Source organism: Salmo salar, chromosome 06 (assembly GCF_965601325.2).
Source record: "Salmo salar chromosome 06, fSalSal1, whole genome shotgun sequence".
Taxonomy (NCBI): domain Eukaryota; kingdom Metazoa; phylum Chordata; class Actinopteri; order Salmoniformes; family Salmonidae; genus Salmo; species Salmo salar.
Window position 1 is genome coordinate 98600981 of NC_138296.1, and position 23020 is coordinate 98624000.

Here is a 23020-nt window from a genome sequence, read left to right on the forward strand (position 1 = left end):
CGGCGATGTCATTTACAAAATAGTTTCCAACACTCTACTCAGCAAACTGGATGCAGTCTATCACAGTGCCATCCGTTTTGTCACCAAAGCCCCATATACTACCCACCACTGCGACCTGTACGCTCTCGTTGGTTGGCCCTCGCTTCATACTCGTCGCCAAACCCACTGGCTACAGGTTATCTACAAGTCTCTACTAGGTAAAGCCCCACCTTATCTCAGCTCACTGGTCACCCCCAAAGCCAACTCCTCCTTTGGTCATCTTTCCTTCCAGTTGTCTGCTGCCAATGACTGAAACAAACTGCAAAAATCTCTGAAGCTGGAAACACTTATCTCCCTCACTAGCTTTAAGCACCAGCTGTCAGAGCAGCTCACAGATCACTGCAGCTGTACATAGCCCATCTGTAAACAGCCCATCCATCTACCTCATCCCCATATTGTTATTTATTTATTTATCTTGCTCCTTTGCACCCCAGTATCTCTACTTGCACATTCATCTTCTGCACATCTACCATTCCAGTGTTTAATTGCTAAATTGTAATTATTTCGCCACTACGGCCTATTTATTGCCTTACCTCCCTAATCTTACTACATTTGCACACACTGTATATAGACTTTTCTTTTGTGTTATTGTCTGTCCGTCCGTCCGTCCGTCCGTCCGTCCGTCCGTCCGTCCGTCCGTCCGTCCGTCCGTCCGTCTGTCTGTGTGTCCGTCTCCGTCCCTGTCTGTCCGTCCCTGTGCGTGTGCATGCGTACCTGTTCGAATATCTCGGGGGTATATTTGGGGGGGAATGCGGGAGGAGGAGGGGGTGTGGCTCGTCCGTTGTCATGGCAGGCAGGAGGGATGGTGTTGACTGTTCTCCCCGTGTTGTAGTTACACTCCAATGTATAGCTGTAACAGACAATAAATACAGGACCGGTTAAACACCAGGCTCTACCAACAGATACCAGTTAAACACCAGGCTCTACCAACAGATACCAGTCAAACACCAGGCTCTACCAGCAGATACCAGTTAAACACCAGGCTCTACCAACAGATACCAGTCAAACACCAGGCTCTACCAGCAGATACCGGTTAAACACCAGGCTCTACCAACAGATACCAGTTAAACACCAGGCTCTACCAGCAGATACCGGTTAAACACCAGGCTCTACCAACAGATACCGGTTAAACACCAGGCTCTACCAATGTATAGCTGTAACAGATAATAAATACAGTACCGGTTAAACACCAGGCTCTACCAACAGATACCAGTTAAACACCAGGCTCTACCAACAGATACCGGTCAAACACCAGGCTCTACCAACAGATACCGGTCAAACACCAGGCTCTACCAACAGATACCGGTTAAACACCAGGCTCTACCAACAGATACCGGTTAAACACCAGGCTCTACCAACAGATACCAGTCAAACACCAGGCTCTACCAACAGATACCGGTTAAACACCAGGCTCTACCAGCAGATACCGGTTAAACACCAGGCTCTACCAGCAGATACCGGTTAAACACCAGGCTCTACCAACAGATACCGGTTAAACACCAGGCTCTACCAGCAGATACCAGTTAAACACCAGGCTCTACCAACAGATACCAGTTAAACACCAGGCTCTACCAACAGATACCAGTTAAACACCAGGCTCTACCAACAGATACCAGTTAAACACCAGGCTCTACCAACAGATACCGGTCAAACACCAGGCTCTACCAACAGATACCAGTTAAACACCAGGCTCTACCAACAGATACCAGTCAAACACCAGGCTCTACCAATGTATAGCTGTAACAGATAATAAACCGGTCAAACACCAGGCTCTACCAGCAGATACCGGTCAAACACCAGGCTCTACCAACAGATACCAGTCAAACACCAGGCTCTACCAATGTATAGCTGTAACAGATAATAAATACAGTACCGGTTAAACACCAGGCTCTACCAACAGATACCAGTCAAACACCAGGCTCTACCAACAGATACCAGTCAAACACCAGGCTCTACCAACAGATACCGGTTAAACACCAGGCTCTACCAACAGATACCAGTCAAACACCAGGCTCTACCAACAGATACCGGTCAAACACCAGGCTCTACCAACAGATACCGGTCAAACACCAGGCTCTACCAACAGATACCGGTTAAACACCAGGCTCTACCAACAGATACCAGTTAAACACCAGGCTCTACCAACAGATACCAGTCAAACACCAGGCTCTACCAACAGATACCAGTCAAACACCAGGCTCTACCAACAGATACCGGTTAAACACCAGGCTCTACCAGCAGATACCGGTTAAACACCAGGCTCTACCAGCAGATACCGGTTAAACACCAGGCTCTACCAACAGATACCGGTTAAACACCAGGCTCTACCAACAGATACCAGTCAAACACCAGGCTCTACCAACAGATACCGGTTAAACACCAGGCTCTACCAACAGAGCCACAGGGAAGCCAGATAGATAATATATACAGCACCGGTCAAAGGTTTTCTACATTGTAGAATAATAGTGAAGACATCAAAACTATGAAATGACACATATGGAATCATGTAGTAACCAAAAAAAGTGTTAAACAAATCAAAATATATTTTATATTTGAGATTCTTCAAAGTAGCCACCCATTTGCCTTGATGACAGCTTTGCACACTCTTGGCATTCTCTCAACCAGCTTCATGAGGTAGTCACCTGGAATGCATTTCAATTAACAGGTGTGCTATCTTAAAAGTTCATTTGTGGAATTTCTTTCCTTATTGTGTTTGAGCCAATCAGTTGCATTGTGACAAGGTAGGGTTGGTATACAGAATATAGCCTTATTTGGTAAAAGACCAAGTCCATATTATGGCAAGAACAGCTCCAATAAGCAAAGAGAAACGACAGTCCATCATTACTTTAAGACATGAAGGTCAGTCAACCCTGAAAATTTCAAGAACTTTGAAAGTTTCTTGAAGTCCAGTCACAAAAACCATCAAGCGCTATGATGAAACTGGCTCTCATGAGGACCGCCACAGGAAAGGAAGACCCAGAGTTACCTCTCAAATCAAATCAAATTGTATTGGTCACATTCACATGTTTAGCAGATGGCATTGAGGGTGTAGCGAAATGCTTGTGTTTCTAGCTCCGACAGTCCTGTAATATCTAACAATTCACAACAATAAACACAATACACACAACCTAAAAGTAAAAGAATGGAATTAAGGAATATATAAATATTAGGATGAGCAATGTCGGAGTGGCATTAACTAAATACAGTAGAATAGAATACAGTATATGATGAGTAAAGCAGTAGAATAGAATACAGTATATACATATGAGATGAGTAAAGCAGAATGTAAACATTATTAAAGTGGCCAATGATTCCAAGTCTTTCAAGGCTCTAAGGGTGACGTAACCAGGTGGAAGCCGGCTAGTGATGGCTGTTTAACAGTCTGATGGCCTTGAGATAGAAGCTGTTTTTCAGTCTCTCGGTCCCAGCTTTGATGCACCTCTACTGACCTCGCCTTCTGGATGATAGCGGGGTGAACAGGCAGTGGCTCGGGTGGTTGTTGTCCTTGATGATCTTTTCAGCCTTCCTGTGACATCGGGTGCTGTAGGTGTCCTGGAGGGCAGGTAGTTTGCCCCCGGTGATGCGTTTAGCAGACCGCACCACCCTCTGGAGAGCCCTGTGGTTGAGTGCTGTGCGGTTGCAATACCAGGCCATGACACAGCACGACAGGATGCTCTCAATTGTGCATCTGTAAAAATCTGTGAGGGTTTCAGGTGCCAAGACAAATTTCTTCAGCCTCCTGAGGTTGAAGAGACGCTGTGGCAACTTCTTCACCACACTGTCTTTGTGGCTGGACCATTTCAGATCGTCAGTGATGTGTATGGAGTGGAACATTACACGTGCTCCACTGCGGTCCCGTCGGTGTGGATAGGGGGGGGTGCTTCCTCTGCTGTTTCCTGAAGTCCATGATCAGATCCTTTGTTTTGTCGACATTGAGTGAGAGGTTATTTTCCTGGCACCACTCCGCCAGGGCCCTCACCTCCTCCCTGTAGGATGTCTCATCATTGTTGGTAATCAGGCCTACTACTGTTGTTTTGTCTGCAAACTTGATGATTGAGTTGGAGGCGTGCGTGGCCACACAGTCATGGGTGACCAGGGAGTACAGGAGAGGGCTGAGAACGCACCCTTGTGGGGCCCCTGTGTTGAGGATCAGCGAAGTGGAGGTGTTGTTTCCTACCTTCACCACCTGTCCAGGACACATTTGCACAGGGCTGGGTTCAGACTCAGGGCCTTGAGCTTAATGATGAGCTTGGAGGGTACTATGGTGTTGAATGCTGAGCTGTAGTCGATGAACAGCATTCTTACATAGGGATATCATAAGGTGAACGCACCAATTTGTAAGTCGCTCTGGATAAGAGCGTCTGCTAAATGACGTAAATGTAAATGTATTCCTCTTGACCAGACGGGACAGGGCAGTGTGCAGTGCGATGGCGATTGCATTGTCTGTGGACCTGTTGGGGCGGTAAGCAAATTGAAGTGTGTCTAAGGTGGCAGGTAAGGTGGAGGTGATATGATCCTTAACTAGCCTCTCAAAGCACTTCATGATGACAGAAATGAGTGCTACGGGGAAATAGTCATTTAGTTCAGTTAACCTCTTGGCGTTCCCCTAGGATAGGGGGCGCTAAAGTGATTTTTGAAAAGAATTCGTGCCCATTTTAAACGGCCTCCTACTCAAACTCAGAAGCTAGGATATGCATATAATTAATACTTGTGGATAGAAAACACCCTAAAGTTTCTAAAACTGTTTGAATGGTGTCTGTGAGTATAACAGAACTCATATGGCAGTCAAAACCCCGAGACAGATGGAAACAGGAAGTGGAATTCTGAATTGCGAACTCAACTTCACGTCATTGCCTATTATTCACACCGTGAGCTATGGTTCATTGAGCACTTCCTATTGCTTCCACTAGATGTCCCCAGTCTTCACAAATTGATTTGAGCCTTCTACTGTTAAAATTGAATGAATGAGACGCTGTGGAACGTGGTCACACGGAGAGGGCCATCACCATTATGACGCCGGCGCCCCTGGTTACCCTCCCCTTTCGAAACGTTTTGAAACACAATGCAATCGTCCCCCTCGAATCTTATTGGCTCTCTTGTTGAAAAACGCCCTGAAGATTTATCTTATACAACGTTTGACATGTTTGAACGAACCTAAATGGGGAAAAAATGCATTTTCTCGAAATGGCTGTCCCGTTGCCGACGAAGCATTTGGATCAGCCTTCAGACGCGCTAACAAGAACAAGCTCTTGGCAAGTAGCATTTTTTCGAACGAAAATACATTTGTTGTGGACCTGGGATTCCTGGAAGTGCTTTCTGATGAAGACAACCAAAGGTAAGGGATTATTGACAATAGTATACAAGACTAGATGTGATATGCGATTGTTCCAAGATGGCTAGCCTATTGCTGATTGCTAGCCTATTGTTCTGAGTATCGCATCCCCTTTTATCGCAAAGTGTGATTACCCAGTAAAGTTATTTTTAAATCTGGCATTACAGGTGCTTTCAAGAGATATTCATCTATAAATCTTAGAATGACAATATTACATTTTAAAAATGTTTTCAAATAGTAATTCAGTAAATTGTAGCTCTGTTTCATCGGATACATTTGAGGGAAAATAGTTAGTCAACGTTACGCACGCATGTAAAATGCTGTTTTTATATATAAATATGAACTTTATCGAACAAAAGAATGCATGTATTGTGTAACATGATGTCCTAGGTGTGTCATCTGATGAAGATTGTCAAAGGTTAGTGCTGCATTTAGCTGTTTTTTGGTTATTTGTGATGCATGTGGTTGGTCGGAAAATGGCTATGTGGCTACTTTTACGATATACTCCTCTAACATAATCTAATGTTTTGCTTTTGCTGTAAAGCCTTTTTGAAATCGGACAACGTGGTTCGATTCAGGAGAGGTGTATCTATAAAACGATATAATTTGATTATTATTATTTAATTTTTTTATTATTACATTTTGTTATGCTAATGGCGACATGATTTTTCGCTGGATGTCCGTCCGCACAGGCGTTAACTTTGCTTTCTTGGGTACAGGAACAATGGTGGACATCTTGAAGCATGTGGGGACAGCAGACTGGGATAGCGAGAGATTGAATATGTCCGTGAACACACCAGCCAGCTGCTCTGAGGACGCGGCTAGGGATGCCGTATGGGTCGGCAGCCTTGCGAGGGTTAACACGCTTAAATGTCTTACTGACGTCGGCACGGAGAAGGAGAGCCCACTGTCCTTGGTAGTGGGCCACATCGGTGGCAATGTATTGTCCTCAAAAGGGGGCGATGAAGGTGTTTAGCTTGTCCGGAAGCAAGACATCGGTGTCCGTGATGTGGCTGGTTTACCCTTTGTAGTCCGTGATTATCTGTAGACCCTGCCACATAGATCTCATGTCTGAGCCGTTGAATTTCGACTCCACTTTGTCTCTGTACTGACGTTTTGCCCTGTTTGATTGGCTTATGGAGGGAAGAACTACACTGTTGGTATTCGGCCATATTCCCAGTCACCTTGCCATGGTTAAAAATGCGGTGGTTCGCGCATTCAAGTTTTGTACGAATGCCGCCATCTATCCACTGTTTCTGGTTAGGGAAGGTTTTAATAGTCACAGTGGGAACAACATCTCCTATACACTTCCTGATTAACCTCTCTAGGCTAGGCGGGACGAATTCGTCCCACCTACGTAACAGCCACTGCCAGCCTTTGGCGCGATTTTCAAAACCTTAAAAATCCTATTACTTCAATTTCTCAAACATATGACTATTTTACAGCCATTTAAAGATAAGACTCTCGTTAATCTAACCACACTGTCCGATTTCAAAAAGGCTTTACAACGAAAGCAAAACATTAGATTATGTCAGCAGAGTACCAAGCCAGAAATAATCAGACACCCATTTTTCAAGCCAGCATATAATGTCACCAAAACCCAGAAGACAGCTAAATGCAGCACTAACCTTTGATGATCTTCATCAGATGACAACCCTAGGACATTATGTTATACAATACATGCATGTTTTGTTCAATCAAGTTCATATTTATATCAAAAAACAGCTTTTTACATTAGCATGTGACGTTCAGAACTAGCATACTTCCGGGGAATTCGCTAACATTTTACTAAATTACTCACGATAAACGTTCACAAAAAGCATAACAATTATTTTAAGAATTATAGATACAGACCTCTATGCACTCGATATGTCCGATTTTAAAATAGCTTTTTGGTGAAAGCACATTTTGCAATATTCTAAGTACATAGCCCAGGCATCACGGGCTCGCTATTTAGACACCCGGCAAGTTTAGCACTCACCATAATCATATTTACTATTATAAAAATGTCATTACCTTTTGTTGTCTTCGTCAGAATACACACCCAGGACAGCTAGCTAGGGATATACAGCCAGCTTGGTTGTCAGTAGTTCATCACGCTGACAAAAATAGATATCTCTCCGGGAAGAAGAAAGGCTGGGGTGTATGTTTCATGATTTACCACTCATGGTGTGATTGTGACAACATACAGTAACTCAAGTCCTTTTGTTCACCCAACCTAAAATACCTCACAATCAAATGCCGACCGTATTACCTCCCAAGAGAATTCTCTTCGGTTGTAGTCACAGCCGTGTATATTCACCCTCAAGCCGATACGACGACGACCTTCAAAGAACTTCACCGGACCTTATGGCCGCATTTATTGTAGCTGGGGATTTTAACAAAGCAAATTTGAGTAAAACCCTACCGAAGTTCTATCAACACATTGACCGCGCTGCTACTCCAACTTCCGGGATGCCTACCAGGCCCTCCTCACCCTCCCTTCGACAAATCAGATCACGACTCCATTTTGTTCCTCCCTTCCTATAGGCAGAAACTCAAACAGGAAGTACCTGTGCTAAGGACTATTCGACGCTGGTCTGACCAATCGGAATCCATGCTTCCAAGATTGTTTTTGATTACGCAGACTGGGATATTTTCCGCGTAGGCTCTGAGAATAACGTTGACGAATACACGGATACGGTGACTGAGTTAACCTGTTAGGGCTAGGGGGCAGCATTGACACGGCTGGATAAAAAACATACCCGATTTAATCTGGTTACCACTCCTACTCAGTAACTAGAATATGCATATACTTATTACATATGGATAGAAAACACCCTAAATTTTCTAAAACTGTTTGAATGGTGTCTGTGAGTATAACAGAACTCAAATGGCAGGTCAAAACCTGAGAGATTCCTTTACAGGAAGTGGCCTGTCTGACCATTTGTTGAACTTCTTTTCCATCTCTATCATTTACTAAGGATCTCTGCTCTAACGTGACACTTCCCACGTCTTCCATAGGCTCTCAGAGCCCGGGAAAAAACAGAATGTTGTCATTCCAGCCCCAGGCTGAAACACATTATCGCCTTTCTCAAGTGGCCCATCAAGAGACACTAGCTTATGCGCGTGACCCCGACCGCCCCCGCCTTTGGGATTTTTTCCTCTGTTTGCCGAAAAGGAGATTCCCTGTCGGAATATTATCGCTTTTCTACGAGAAAAATGTCGTAAAAATTGATTTTAAACAGCGGTTGACATGCTTCGACGTACGGTAATGGAATACTTAGAATTTTATTGTCACGAATTGCGCCAAGCGCGCGACACTTCTTTACTATTTCGGATAGTGTCTGGAACGCACGAACAAAACGCCGCTATTCGGATATAACGATGGATTATTTTGGACCAAACCAACATTTGTTATTGAAGTAGCTGTCCTGGGTGTGTATTCTGACGAAGACAACAAAAGGTAATGAAATTTTTATAATAGTAAATATGATTATGGTGAGTGCTAAACTTGCCGGGTGTCTAAATAGCGAGCCCGTGATGCCTGGGCTATGTACTTAGAATATTGCAAAATGTGCTTTCACCAAAAAGCTATTTTAAAATCGGACATATCGAGTGCATAGAGGAGGTCTGTATCTATAATTCTTAAAATAATTGTTATGCTTTTTGTGAACGTTTATCGTGAGTAATTTAGTAAAATGTTAGCGAATTCCCCGGAAGTTTGCGGGGGGTATGCTAGTTCTGAACGTCACATGCTAATGTAAAAAGCTGGTTTTTGATATAAATATGAACTTGATTGAACAAAACATGCATGTATTGTATAACATAATGTCCTAGGGTTGTCATCTGATGAAGATCATCAAAGGTGAGTGCTGCATTTAGCTGTCTTCTGGGTTTTGGTGACATTATATGCTGGCTTGAAAAATGGGTCTCTGATTATTTCTGGCTTGGTACTCTGCTGACATAATCTAATGTTTTGCTTTCGTTGTAAAGCCTTTTTGAAATCGGACAGTGTGGTTAGATTAACGAGAGTCTTATCTTTAAATGGCTGTAAAATAGTCATATGTTTGAGAAATTGAAGTAATAGGATTTTTAAGGTTTTGAAAATCGCGCCACAGGATAGCCGTGGCTGTTACGTAGGTGGGACGAATTCGTCCCGCCTAGCCTAGAGAGGTTAACACTTTTTTGGTTACTACATGATTCCATATGTGTTATTTCATAGTTTTTGTCTTCACTATTATTCTACAATATAGAAAATAGTAAAAAAAAAATATATATATTAACTTGAATGAGTTGGTGTTCTAAAATCTTTGGTAGTATACATATAATTATACAGTGCCAGTCAAAAGTTTGGACACGCCTACTCATTCATTGTTTCTCATCGTCTTTCGGTGCCTTTTGGTAAACTCCAAGTGGGATGTCATGTGCCTTTTACTGAGGAGTGGCTTCCGGCTGGCCACTCTACCAAAGTTTTCCGCCCCCTTGACTTTTCCAAATTTTCTTACGTTTTTGCCTTATTCTCAAATGGATTGAATAGTTTTATTCCCTCATCAATCTACACACAATAATGACAAAGCAAAAACAGGTTTTTACACATTTTTACGAATGTATATAAACATAATAAAACTGAAATATCACATTTACATAATTATTCAGACCATTTACTCACTACTTTGAAGCACTTTTGGCAGCAATTAAAGCCTTGAGTCTCCTTGGGTATGGCGCTACAAGCTTGGCACACCTGTATTTGTGGAGTTTCTCCCATTCTCCTCTGCAGATCCTCTCAAGCTCTGTCAGGTTGGATGGGGAGTGCCACTGTACAGCTATTTTCAGGTCTCTCCAGAGATGTTCGATGGGGTTCAAGTCCGGGCTGTGGCTGGGCCACTCAAGGACATTCATAGACTTGTCCTGAAGCCACTCCTGTGTTGTCTTGGCTGTGTGCTTAAGGTCGTTGTCCTGTTGGAAGGTGAACCTTCACCCCAGTCTGAGGTCCTGAGCGCTTTGGAACAGGTTTTCATCAAGGATCTCTGTACTTTGCTCTGTTCATCTTTACCTCGATCCTGACTAGTCTCCCAGTCCCTGCTGCTGAAAAACATCCCCACAGCATGATGCTGCCACCACCGTGCTTCACCGTAGGGATGGTGCCAGGTTTCCTCCAGATGTGACGCTTGGCATTCAGGCCAAACAGTTCAATCTTGGTTCAATCTTCCGTCTGGCCACTCTACCATAAAGGCCTGATTGGTGGAGTGCTGCAGAGATGGTTGTCCTTCTGGAAGGTTCCCCCATCTCCACAGTGGAACTCTGGAGCTCTGTCAGAGTGACCATCAGGTTCTTGGTCACCACCCTGACCAAGGCCCTTCTCCCCGATTGCTCAGTTTGGCCGGGCGGCCAGCTCTAGGAAGAGTCTTGGTGGTTCCAAACTTCTTCCATTTAATAACGATGGAGGCCACTGTGTTCTTGGGGACCTTCAATGCTGCAGAATGTTTTTGGTACCCTTCCCCAGATCTGTGCCTCGACACAATCCTGTCTCGGGGCTCTACGGACAATTCCTTCGACCTCATGGCTTGGTTTTTGCTCTGACATGCACTGTCAACTGTGGGACCTTATATAGACAGGTGTGAGCCTTTCCAAATCATGTCCAATGAATTGAATTTACCACAGGTAGACTCCAATCAAGTTGTAGAAACATCTCAAGGATGATCAATGGAAACAGGATGCACCTGAGCTCAATTTATGAGTCTCATAACAAAGGGTCTGAATACTTATGTAAATAAGGTATTTCTGTTTTGTATTTTTAATAAATGTGAGAAAAACATTTTTAAACCTAGTTTCACTTTGTCATTATGCTGTACTTTATTTAGATTGATGAGAGAAAAAATATATATTTAATCCATTTTAGAATAAGGCTGTAACTAGGGATGCACGATATATCGGTGAACATATCGGAATCGGCCGATATTAGCTAAATATTGCCAACATCGATATCGGCCCGATGTCTAGTTTAACGCCGATGTTAAAAACCAATGTCAAAAGCTACCGTGCATACCTAATATAACGTAGGTACATTTCGTAATATCACTCCGTAAAATGTTGCACTACACGTGAAACACAGCATTCCTAACCTAGTCCACAATGTCTGCTGTGTGGATCGAGCAGTCAACAAGTCCCGTGTGGCTCAGTTGGTAGAGCATGGTGTTTGCAACGCCAGGGTTGTGAGTTCGATTCCCACGGGGGACCAGTACGGAGAAGAAAACAAATTTATGAAATGTTTGAAATGTATGAAATGTACGCATTCACTACTGTAAGTCGCTCTGGATAAGAGCGTCTGCTAAAATGACTAAAATGTCAAATGTAGGTTGAGCAGTCATTTGAAAGAGTAAGAACATTTCAGCGAAACAACTCAAAGGCAAAATCCATTAAAGCCACGATAATGGAATTCATTGCCCTTGACAATCAACCGTTCTCTGTCGTGGGTGTAGTAGTCCTACGGCTTCGTGCGTAGTGATATTACCTGTGTAGTAGTCCTACGGCTTCGTGCGTAGTGATATTACCTGTGCAGTAGTCCTACGGCTTCCTGTGTAGTGATATTACCTGTGTAGTAGTCCTATAGCTTTGTGCGTAGTGATATTACCTGTGTAGTGATATTACCTGCGTAGTGATATTACCTGTGTAGTAGTCCTATAGCTTCGTGCGTAGTGATATTACCTGTGTAGTAGTCCTATAGCTTTGTGCGTAGTGATATTACCTGTGTAGTGAGTCCTATAGCTTTGTGCGTAGTGATATTACCTGTGTAGTAGTCCTATAGCTTCGTGCGTAGTGATATTACCTGTGTAGTGAGTCCTATAGCTTTGTGCGTAGTGATATTACCTGTGTAGTAGTCCTATAGCTTCGTGCGTAGTGATATTACCTGTGTAGTTGTCCTATAGCTGTGCGTGTGCCTGCGTAGTGATATTACCTGTGTAGTAGTCCTATAGCTTCGTGCGTAGTGATATTACCTGTGTAGTAGTCCTATAGCTTTCGTGCGTAGTGATATTACCTGTGTAGTAGTCCTATAGCTTCGTGCGTAGTGATATTACCTGTGTAGTAGTCCTATAGCTTCGTGCGTAGTGATATTACCTGTGTAGTAGTCCTATAGCTTTGTGCGTAGTGATATTACCTGTGTAGTAGTCCTATAGCTTTGTGCGTAGTGATATTACCTGTGCAGTAGTCCTATAGCTTTGTGCGTAGTGATATTACCTGTGTAGTAGTCCTATAGCTTTGTGCGTAGTGATATTACCTGTGTAGTAGTCCTATAGCTTCGTGCGTAGTGATATTACCTGCGTAGTAGTCCTATAGCTTTGTGCGTAGTGATATTACCTGTGTAGTAGTCCTATAGCTTTGTGCGTAGTGATATTACCTGTGTAGTAGTCCTATAGCTTTGTGCGTAGTGATATTACCTGTGTAGTAGTCCTATAGCTTCGTGCGTAGTGATATTACCTGTGTAGTAGTCCTATAGCTTTGTGCGTAGTGATATTACCTGTGTAGTAGTCCTATAGCTTTGTGCGTAGTGATATTACCTGTGTAGTAGTCCTATAGCTTCGTGCGTAGTGATATTACCTGTGTAGTAGTCCTATAGCTTTGTGCGTAGTGATATTACCTGTGTAGTAGTCCTATAGCTTCGTGTGTAGTGATATTACCTGCGTAGTGATATTACCTGTGTAGTAGTCCTATAGCTTTGTGCGTAGTGATATTACCTGTGTAGTAGTCCTATAGCTTCGTGCGTAGTGATATTACCTGTGTAGTAGTCCTATAGCTTTGTGCGTAGTGATATTACCTGTGTAGTAGTCCTATAGCTTTGTGCGTAGTGATATTACCTGTGTAGTAGTCCTATAGCTTTGTGCGTAGTGATATTACCTGCGTAGTGATATTACCTGCGTAGTAGTCCTATAGCTTTGTGCGTAGTGATATTACCTGTGTAGTAGTCCTATAGCTTTGTGCGTAGTGATATTACCTGTGTAGTAGTCCTATAGCTTCGTGTGTAGTGATATTACCTGTGTAGTAGTCCTATAGCTTTGTGCGTAGTGATATTACCTGTGTAGTAGTCCTATAGCTTTGTGCGTAGTGATATTACCTGCGTAGTGATATTACCTGTGTAGTAGTCCTATAGCTTCGTGCGTAGTGATATTACCTGTGTAGTAGTCCTATAGCTTTGTGCGTAGTGATATTACCTGTGTAGTAGTCCTATAGCTTCGTGCGTAGTGATATTACCTGTGTAGTAGTCCTATAGCTTTGTGCGTAGTGATATTACCTGTGTAGTAGTCCTATAGCTTCGTGCGTAGTGATATTACCTGTGTAGTAGTCCTATAGCTTCGTGCGTAGTGATATTACCTGTGTAGTTGTCCTATAGCGTTGTGCGTAGTGATATTACCTGTGTAGTAGTCCTATAGCTTCGTGCGTAGTGATATTACCTGTGTAGTTGTCCTATAGCGTTGTGCGTAGTGATATTACCTGTGTAGTAGTCCTATAGCTTTGTGCGTAGTGATATTACCTGTGTAGTAGTCCTATAGCTTTGTGCATGGCCACGCGTCCGCTGCCCTCTTTGCTCTGGCCGTCTCTCTTGTCGCGAGCGTACATGTTCTTCTCCGAGAAGTTACAACCATGGAAGTCAAAGTGGGCGGAGTTCATAGCTATCAGCTTAGGGTACAACATGTTCTCCACCTACACACACACACACACACACACACACACACACACACACGTCAGCATTAAGGTACCAAACAAGACCAGGTAGGGGATTTCCGGGGTCACGAATGACGTAAACACACGTTTCCCAGAGCTCCGCCAAGTTGTGACAAACTTAATTTATAACACAGTTTAATTTATCTTTTAATTAATTTCACTTTACTAAGTATTGTTTGCATAGTTTCATATCTCTTTGCTCTTCGGAAAACATTAATAAAATGGCAGTGAATTGCTGAATGGAAGAATTGCTGAAGTAGGCCGCAGCAAAGCCTTGGATTTTCCTGAACGAGCTACCAACTGAAGAGGCAGCCATATCTGTCTGCTCCTGACATATCTGTCTGCTCCTGGCATATCTGTCTGCTCCTGACATATCTGTCTGCTCCTGACATATCCGTCTGCTCCTGACATATCCGTCTGCTCCTGACATATCCGTCTGCTCCTGGCATATCTGTCTGCTCCTGACATATCTGTCTGCTCCTGACATATCTGTCTGCTCCTGACATATCCGTCTGCTCCTGACATATCCGTCTGCTCCTGACATATCTGTCTGCTCCTGACAGTTTCGGTTGCCTTGAACAACAGAATATCCGAAGAAAGGTTTTTCATCTCTTTTCTCTTTGTACAGTGAAAGAAGTGATCAAATCAAAGTTTATTTGTCACGTGCGCCGAACACAACGGGTGAAATGCTTCCTTACAGGCCCTAACCAACTGTGCCATTTTTAAGTAAAACAAATAGGTATTAGGTGAACAATAGGTAAGTAAAGAAATAAAAAACAACAGTAAAAAGACAGGCTATATACAGTAGAGAGGCTATATACAGTAGAGAGGTTATATACAGTAGAGAGGCTATATACAGTAGAGAGGCTATATACAGTAGAGAGGCTATATACAGTAGAGAGGATATATACAGTAGAGACTATATACAGTAGAGGGGCTATATACAGTAGAGGGGCTATATACAGTAGAGAGGCTATATACAGTAGAGGGGCTATATACAGTAGAGAGGCTATATACAGTAGAGGCTATATACAGTAGAGGGGCTATATACAGTAGAGGGGCTATATACAGTAGAGAGGCTATATACAGTAGAGAGGCTATATACAGTAGAGAGGCTATATACAGTAGAGAGGCTATATACAGTAGAGAGGATATATACAGTAGGGAGGCTATATACAGTAGAGAGGCTATATACAGTAGAGAGGCTATATACAGTAGAGAGGCTATATACAGTAGAGAGCCTATATACAGTAGAGAGGCTATATACAGTAGAGGCTATATACAGTAGAGAGGCTATATACAGTAGAGAGGCTATATACAGTAGAGAGGCTATATACAGTAGAGAGGCTATATACAGTAGAGAGGCTACATACAGACACCGGTTAGTCAGGCTGATTGAGGTAGTATGTACATGTAGATATGGTTAAAGTGACTATGCATATATGATGAACAGAGAGTAGCAGCAGCGTAAAAGAGGGGTTGGTGGGTGGTGGGACACAATGCAGATAGCCCGGTTAGCCAATGCGCGGGGACACCGGTTAGTCGGGCTAAACTAGAATGGTCCAAAACACACCAAGACAGTCGTAAAGAGGGCACGACAAAGCCTATTCCCCCTCAGGAAACTAAAAAGATTTGGCATGGGGTCCTCAGATCCTCAAACTTTTCTACAGCTGCACCATCGAGAGCATCCTGACTGGTTGCATCACTGCCTGGTATGGCAACTGTCCGCAAGGCACTACAGAGGGTAGTGCGTACGGCCCAGTACATCACTGGGGCCAAGCTTCCTGCCATCCAGGACCTCTATACCAGGCGGTGTCAGAGGAAGGCCCTAAAAATTGTCAAAGACTCCAGCCACCCCAGTCATAGACTGTTCTCTCTGCTACCGCATGGCAAGCGGTACCGGACCGCCAAGTCTAGGACCAAAAGGCTTCTCAACAGCTTGTTACCCCCCAAGCCATAAGACTCCTGAACAGGTAATCAAATGGTTACCCGGACTATTTGTATTGTCCCGCCACCCCCAACCCCTCTTTTACGCTGCTGCTACTTTCTGTTCATCATATATGCATAGTTACTTTAGGTAGTATGTACATGAATATATAGTTAAAGTAACTATGCCCCTCGTCTTAACGGAGTGTGCTGTTCCATCTTGCCGGTGCAGCATATATCCCGCTAGCTGAATATCCATGTCGTCATTCAGCCACGATTCCGTGAAACATAAGATGTTACAGTTTTTGATGTCCCGTTGGTAGGATATTCGTGATCGTACCTCGTCTAATTTATTGTCCAATGATTGTACGAGTAATATTGACGGTAACGGCAGCTTTCCCACTCGCCTTCTCCGGATCCTCACGAGGCATCCCGCTCTGTGTCCTCTGTACCCGAGTCTCTTTCTCTTGCCAATAACGGGAATGTCGGCCTTGTCGGGTATTCGCAGTATATCCTGTGCTTCCTGCTTGTTGAAGAAAATATCTTTGTCTAATCCGAGGTGAGTGATCGCTGTCCTGAAATCCAGAAGCTATTTTCTGCCGTAAGATACGGTGGCAGAAACATTATGTACAAAATAAATTACAAATAACGCGAAAAAAAACACATAATCGCACATTTGGTTAGACTATCATAAAACTGTTGCCATTTCTTCCACCGCCATTTTAGTTTAAATATAATCTCTGTAAACAGGACTTGACATAAGAAGGCCACATTCAACTACTGAACTTTCGTCAGCAAGCGAACACAGCCACTAATTGAGTAAACAGTCATATTTCCGTTATTTAAAACATCAGTCTAGTCGACAGCTTGACTGCTATTGCTGTGCTTCCTTCCGAAACATGCAGCAGATCCACAGATGATGCAATCTCTATTGCCACTCCACACTGCCCTTTCCCACCTGGACAAAAGGAACACCTATGTGAGAATGCTGTTCATTGATTACAGCTCAGCGTTCAACACCATAGTACCCTCAAAGCTCATCACTAAGCTAAGGACCCTGGGACTAAACACCTCCCTCTGCAACTGGATCCTGGACTTCCTGACGGGCTGCCCCCAGGTGGTGAGGGTAGGCAACACCACATCCACCACTCTGACCCTCAACACGGGGGTCCCTCAGGGGTGCGTGCTCAGCCCCCTCCTGTACTCCCTGTTCACTCATGACTGCACGGTCAGGCACGACTCCAACACCATTATTCAATTTGCCGACGACACAACAGTGGAGCAGGTTGAGAGCTTCAAGTTCCTTGGTGTCCACATCACCAACAAACTAACATGGTCCAAACACACCAAGACAGTCGTGAAGAGGGCACGACAAAACCTTTTCCCCTCAGGAGACTGAAAAGATTTGGCATGGGTCCTCAGATCCTCAAAAGGTTCTACAGCTGCACCATCGAGAGCATCCTGACTGATTGCATCACTGCCTGGTACGGCAACTGCTTATATAATATAATATTAATATTAATTAATATATATTTTTTTTTTGTTTGTTATTTTTTCATTGTTTTCTATGTAGGCTTGTGGAACAGTTTCCTTTTATTTTGTCGAGGCCATAAGCTGTCATGCTGCCCATGTTATTTCATTTAACACCCTGTTGTCGCTCTACTTGGCACTATTGGTAAACTGTGCTTTCAATAATCTTTTCATATCTTTTTTTCCTCTTTTATAATATAACTGTCACAATGCTGCGCTTGGTAAGAGTTTAGCCTAGCTACTGAACCAGTATGTTTCCTGGAGAGTATTTAGGAGCTTGTATACTGGGGGGACGGGACGGGACTTGTTTGGGAAGACGCTTCAGCGGGTGGGAAGTAGTGGTTTGTTATTTCTTGTTTCAGTCTTCCACTTCCATTTAAAAGGCTACACTCAATTCCTCTTCTTCCAAAGGACTCAACAAGCTAATAGGGCCGTCGACTGGGAGTTACGCTGTCTAGTTAGAACTGTAAAAGGTTTGAACCAACCAGTCAAAACGTAGTAGAGTACTTCATCATCTTCAACACAGATTGCTTTCTTACAAGAGACCCATCTGAGAGTTTCAGATCACTTTACATTGTGAAAAGGCTAGGTAGGGTAACTTTATCACTTCATTTTTCAAAATAAATCGAGGGAAGCTGCAAATTCTGATACACAAATTGTTTCCTCCAAGGTTACTTCAGATGCCAATGGCAGATATATTACTGTCACTGACAGAATCTATAATACTCCTTTGATCCTTGCCAGTATCTATGTGCCAAAATGGGATGACGATTTATTTTTTATTTTTACCATGCCTTTGTCTTCACTTCCAGATATGACCTCACACATTAATCTAGGGAGGCGATTTTAATTGCTGGCTTAATCCTACTTTGGATTGTTCCTCCAAAATTAGCACACGTTCTAAGGTGTATTTTCAATCCAGTAGGGAATATTCATTTTTCTCCCGTGTCCATCACACTTAAGAGTGTTGACTACTTCTTCTTAGACAAATATATTTCTTTCCTCTGTACGCTCATGCAATTCCATAGTCATATCTGATCACGCCCCTTCTGACTTTAGAGCTATCAGTTGGTGGTGGGACTGAGCCTCGTGTACCTTGGCGTTTTAATACTCGCACGCGGTCCGATGAAAGTTGTCAACTTTCTGACCGCTCAGTTTTATGTTTTTATAGCTGCTAACAACATCCCTGACATTTCAGCATCTGTTCTGTGGGAGACCTTTTAATAAGGCCTGCAACTGACAACTCGTCTTTTACAGTCAGACAATACTTACGCTACCTCACCATCCCCGAATGTGCACAGGGATCGACTCTCTTCACAAGCTGAATTCAATACCTTGTCACCAGGCCAAATCGAGGGTAAATCTCGACACACTCACTATGAGTATGGTGACAAGGCAAGTAAATTGCTTTCTCATCAACTTTTGCCAGTCTTCTTCTGAATTTTAGAAATTTGTTGATCAAAACACCTACAGGTGCAACAATACACCCCCAGCGAATAAATAACAAGTTTAAGGACTTCTATGCCTCTTTATACACTTCTGAAAAGACTACTGCCCCCTCAACTCGATATTTTTTTTTAAATAATCTAACTATTCCAAAAATTGATTCAGTCTCCAAGCTTCAATTGAAGGAACCATTGAAGAGAGACTTCAGAAGCAGCACGTGCAATGCAAGGTGGTAAATGTCCTGGACCAGATGGGTACTCAATATAATTTTATAAGAAGTTTCTGGATAAATTAGCCACGCTCTTGATTAATCCTCTCTCTATCCTTAACACAGGGCTCCATTTCATTGATATTGAATAATAATAAAGACTCTCTCTCCTGCGGGTCCTATCGCCCAACCTCACTGCTCAATGTGGATGTTAAAACTTCTTAAGGATCGGCGTTCATCAACGGGACGGTCGTAAATCGTGCTGCGCGTAATTTTTGGGGAGTTGAGAACAAGTCCTTTATTTAACCAGGTAGGCTAGTTGAGAACAAGTCCTTTATTTAACCAGGTCGGCTAGTTGAGAACAAGTTCTCGTTTACAACTGCGACCTGGCCAAGATAAAGCAAAGCAGTGCGACACAAACAACAACACAGAGTTACACATGGAATAAACAAACATACAGTCAATAATACAGTAGAAAAAGTCTATATACAGTGTGTGCAAATGAGGTAGGATAAGGGAGGTAAGGCAATAAATAGGCCATAATGGCGAAATAATTACAATATAGCAATTAAAACACTGGAGTGATAGATGTGCAGAAGATGATGTGCAAGTAGAGATACTGGGGTGCAAAAAAATAAATAACAATATGGGGATGAGGTAGTTGGGTGGGCTGTTTACAGATGGGCTATGTGCAGGTGCAGTGATCTGTGAGCTGCTCTGACAGCTGGTGCTTAAAGCTAGTGAGGGAGATATGAGTCTCCAGCTTCAGAGATTTTTGCAGTTCGTTCCAGTCATTGGCAGCAGAGAACTGGAAGGAAAGGTGGCCGAAGGAGGTGTTGGCTTTGGGGATGACCAGTGAGATATACCTGCTGGAGCGCGTGCTACGGGTGGGTGCTGCTATTGTGACCAGTGAGCTGAGATAAGGCGGGGCTTTACCTAGCAAAGACTTGTAGATGACCTGTAGCCAGTGGGTTTGGCGATGAGTATGAAGCGAGGGCCAGCCAACGAGAGCGTACAGTATCAATGGTGGGTGGTATAAGGGGCTTTGGTGAGAACACGGATGGCACTGTGATAGACTGCATCCAATTTGCTGAGTAGAGTGTTGGAGGCTATTTTGTAAATGACATCGCCGAAGTCAAGGATCGGTAGGATGGTCAGTTTTACGAGGTTATATCAAGATCGCAGATTTTAGAGTAACAACAAATGTCGGTACATAGAAGTGTCTTATATCGTCGGAAAGCTTAAATTCTTGTTAATATAACTGCACTGTCCAATTTACAGTAGCTATTACTGCGAAAAAATGCCATGCTATTGTTTGAGGAGAGCTCCTAACAACAAAACACTTTTTTCAACGCGATAGATTTGATAAATTCACCACTGAAGGTACATTCTGACATTCTGAAAACACTTATTTCCCTCATTAAAATGCAAATCATTTTATAACATTTTTGACATGCGTTTTTCTGGATTTTTTGGTTATTTTGTCTCTCACTGTTCAAATAAACCTACCATTAAAATTATAGACTGATCATTTCTTTGTCAGTGGGAAAATGTACAAAATCAGCAGGGGATCAAATACTTTTTTCCCTCACTGTATAGGATGTTCTGTGTTCCCCTCTGCAGAGTGACTATATATATATATATGATGTGTCCTCTCCCTCTCCCTCACCCCAGCTCCCTCTCCCTCTCCCTCTCTCCAGCTCCCTCTCTCCAGCTCCCCCTCCCCAGCTCCCTCTCCCCAGCTCCCTCTCCCCAGCCCTCTCTCCCTCTCTCCAGCTCCCTCTCCCCAGCTCCCTCTCCCTCTCCCTCTCTCCAGCTCCCTCTCTCCAGCTCCCCCTCCCCAGCTCCCTCTCCCCAGCTCCCTCTCCCCAGCCCTCTCTCCCTCTCTCCAGCTCCCTCTCTCCAGCTCCCTCTCTCCAGCTCCCTCTCTCCAGCTCCCTCTCCCTCTCCCCAGCTCCCTCTCCCTCTCTCCAGCTCCCTCTCCCCAGCTCCCTCTCCCCAGCTCCCTCTCCCCAGCCCTCTCTCCCTCTCTCCAGCTCCCTCTCTCCAGCTCCCTCTCTCCAGCTCCCTCTCTCCAGCTCCCTCTCCCCAGCTCCCTCTCCCCAGCTCCCTCTCCCCAGCTCCCTCTCCCCAGCCCTCTCTCCCTCTCTCCAGCTCCCTCTCTCCAGCTCCCCCTCCCCAGCTCCCTCTCCCCAGCTCCCTCTCCCCAGCCCTCTCTCCCTCTCTCCAGCTCCCTCGCCCCAGCTCCCTCTCCCCAGCTCCCTCTCTCCAGCTCCCTCCCTCTCCCTCCCTCCAGCTCCCTCTCTCCAGCTCCCTCTCCCCCTCCCCAGCCCTCTCTCCAGCTCCCCCCCCCAGCTCCCTCTCCCCAGCCCTCTCTCCCTCTCTCCAGCTCCCCCCCCCAGCTCCCTCTCCCCAGCCCTCTCTCCCTCTCTCCAGCTCCCTCGCCCCAGCTCCCCAGCTCCCCCTGCCCAGCTCCCTCTCCCCAGCTCCCTCTCCCCAGCTCCCCCTCCCCAGCCCCCTCCCTCTCCCTCTCCCCAGCTCCCTCTCCCTCTCCCCAGCTCCCTCTCCCCAGCTCCCTCTCCCCAGCTCCCTCTCCTCCTCTGTGGATTAAACTTTATTCAATTGGAGAAGATATAATATACCCTACGGAAGTTCTTCTGTTAAATTCTACCGAATGTGGCAACCTTTCTTTACCAATGTAGAGACACTGCAATTTCCCTCTACCCTACATTCTCCCAAGTCTCTCTCCAAGTCTCTCTCTCCCCAAGTCCCTCTCTCCAAGTCTCCCTCTCTCCAAGCCCCTCTCCCCAAGCTCCCTCTCCCCAAGTCTCCCTCTCCCCAAGCCCCTCTCCGCTCCTCCCCAAGTCCCCCTCTCTCCAAGTCTCCCCCTCCGTCTCCCCCAAGTCTCCCTCTCCAAGTCTCCCTCTCCAAGTCCCCCCCTCCAAGTCTCCCTCTCCAAGTCTCCCTCTCCCCAAGTCTCCCTCTCTCCAAGTCTCCCTCTCTCCAAGTCTCCCTCTCCAAGTCTCCCTCTCCAAGTCTCCCTCTCCAAGTCTCCCTCTCCAAGTCTCCCTCTCCCCAAGTCTCCCTCTCCAAGTCTCCCTCTCCAAGTCTCCCTCTCCAAGTCTCCCTCTCCAAGTCTCCCTCTCCCAAGTCTCCCTCTCTCCAAGTCTCCCTCTCTCCAAGTCCCCCCCTCCAAGTCCCCCCCTCCAAGTCCCCCCCTCCAAGTCTCCCTCTCCAAGTCTCCCCCTCCAAGTCTCTCTCTCCAAGTCCCCCCCTCCAAGTCCCCCCCTCCAAGTCTCCCTCCCCAAGTCTCCCTCTCCAAGTCTCCCTCTCCAAGTCTCCCTCTCCAAGTCTCCCCCTCCAAGTCTCCCCCTCTCCAAGTCTCCCTCTCTCCAAGTCTCCCTCTCTCCAAGTCTCCCTCTCTCCAAGTCTCCCTCTCCAAGTCTCCCTCTCCCCAAGTCTCCCCCTCGAAAGAGTCTCCCTCGAAAGAGTCTCCCTCTCTCCAAGTCTCCCTCTCCAAGTCTCCCTCTCCAAGTCTCCCTCTCCAAGTCTCCCTCTCCAAGTCTCCCTCTCCAAGTCTCCCTCTCCAAGTCTCCCTCTCCCCAAGTCTCCCTCTCCAAGTCTCCCTCTCCAAGTCTCCCTCTCCCCAAGTCTCCCTCTCTCCAAGTCTCCCTCTCTCCAAGTCCCCCCCTCCAAGTCCCCCCCTCCAAGTCTCCCTCTCCAAGTCTCCCTCTCCAAGTCTCCCTCTCCCCAAGTCTCCCTCTCTCCAAGTCTCCCTCTCCAAGTCTCCCTCTCCAAGTCTCCCCCTCCAAGTCTCCCCCTCCAAGTCTCCCCCTCCA

General features: G+C 45.0%; 1 protein-coding gene across 1 annotated transcript in view; it reads right to left on the reverse strand.

Annotated features, from left to right (window-relative positions):
- agbl5 (AGBL carboxypeptidase 5) overlaps positions 1 to 23020 on the reverse strand; it is a 73751-nt gene that overhangs the window by 28635 nt on the left and 22096 nt on the right. The window contains exons 8-9 of the mRNA XM_082976186.1: positions 13881 to 14050; positions 754 to 889 (exon numbers count right to left, since the gene is read on the reverse strand). Coding sequence (XP_082832312.1) covers positions 754 to 889; positions 13881 to 14050 — 306 coding nt within the window. The remainder of the gene's footprint in view (positions 1 to 753; positions 890 to 13880; positions 14051 to 23020) is intronic.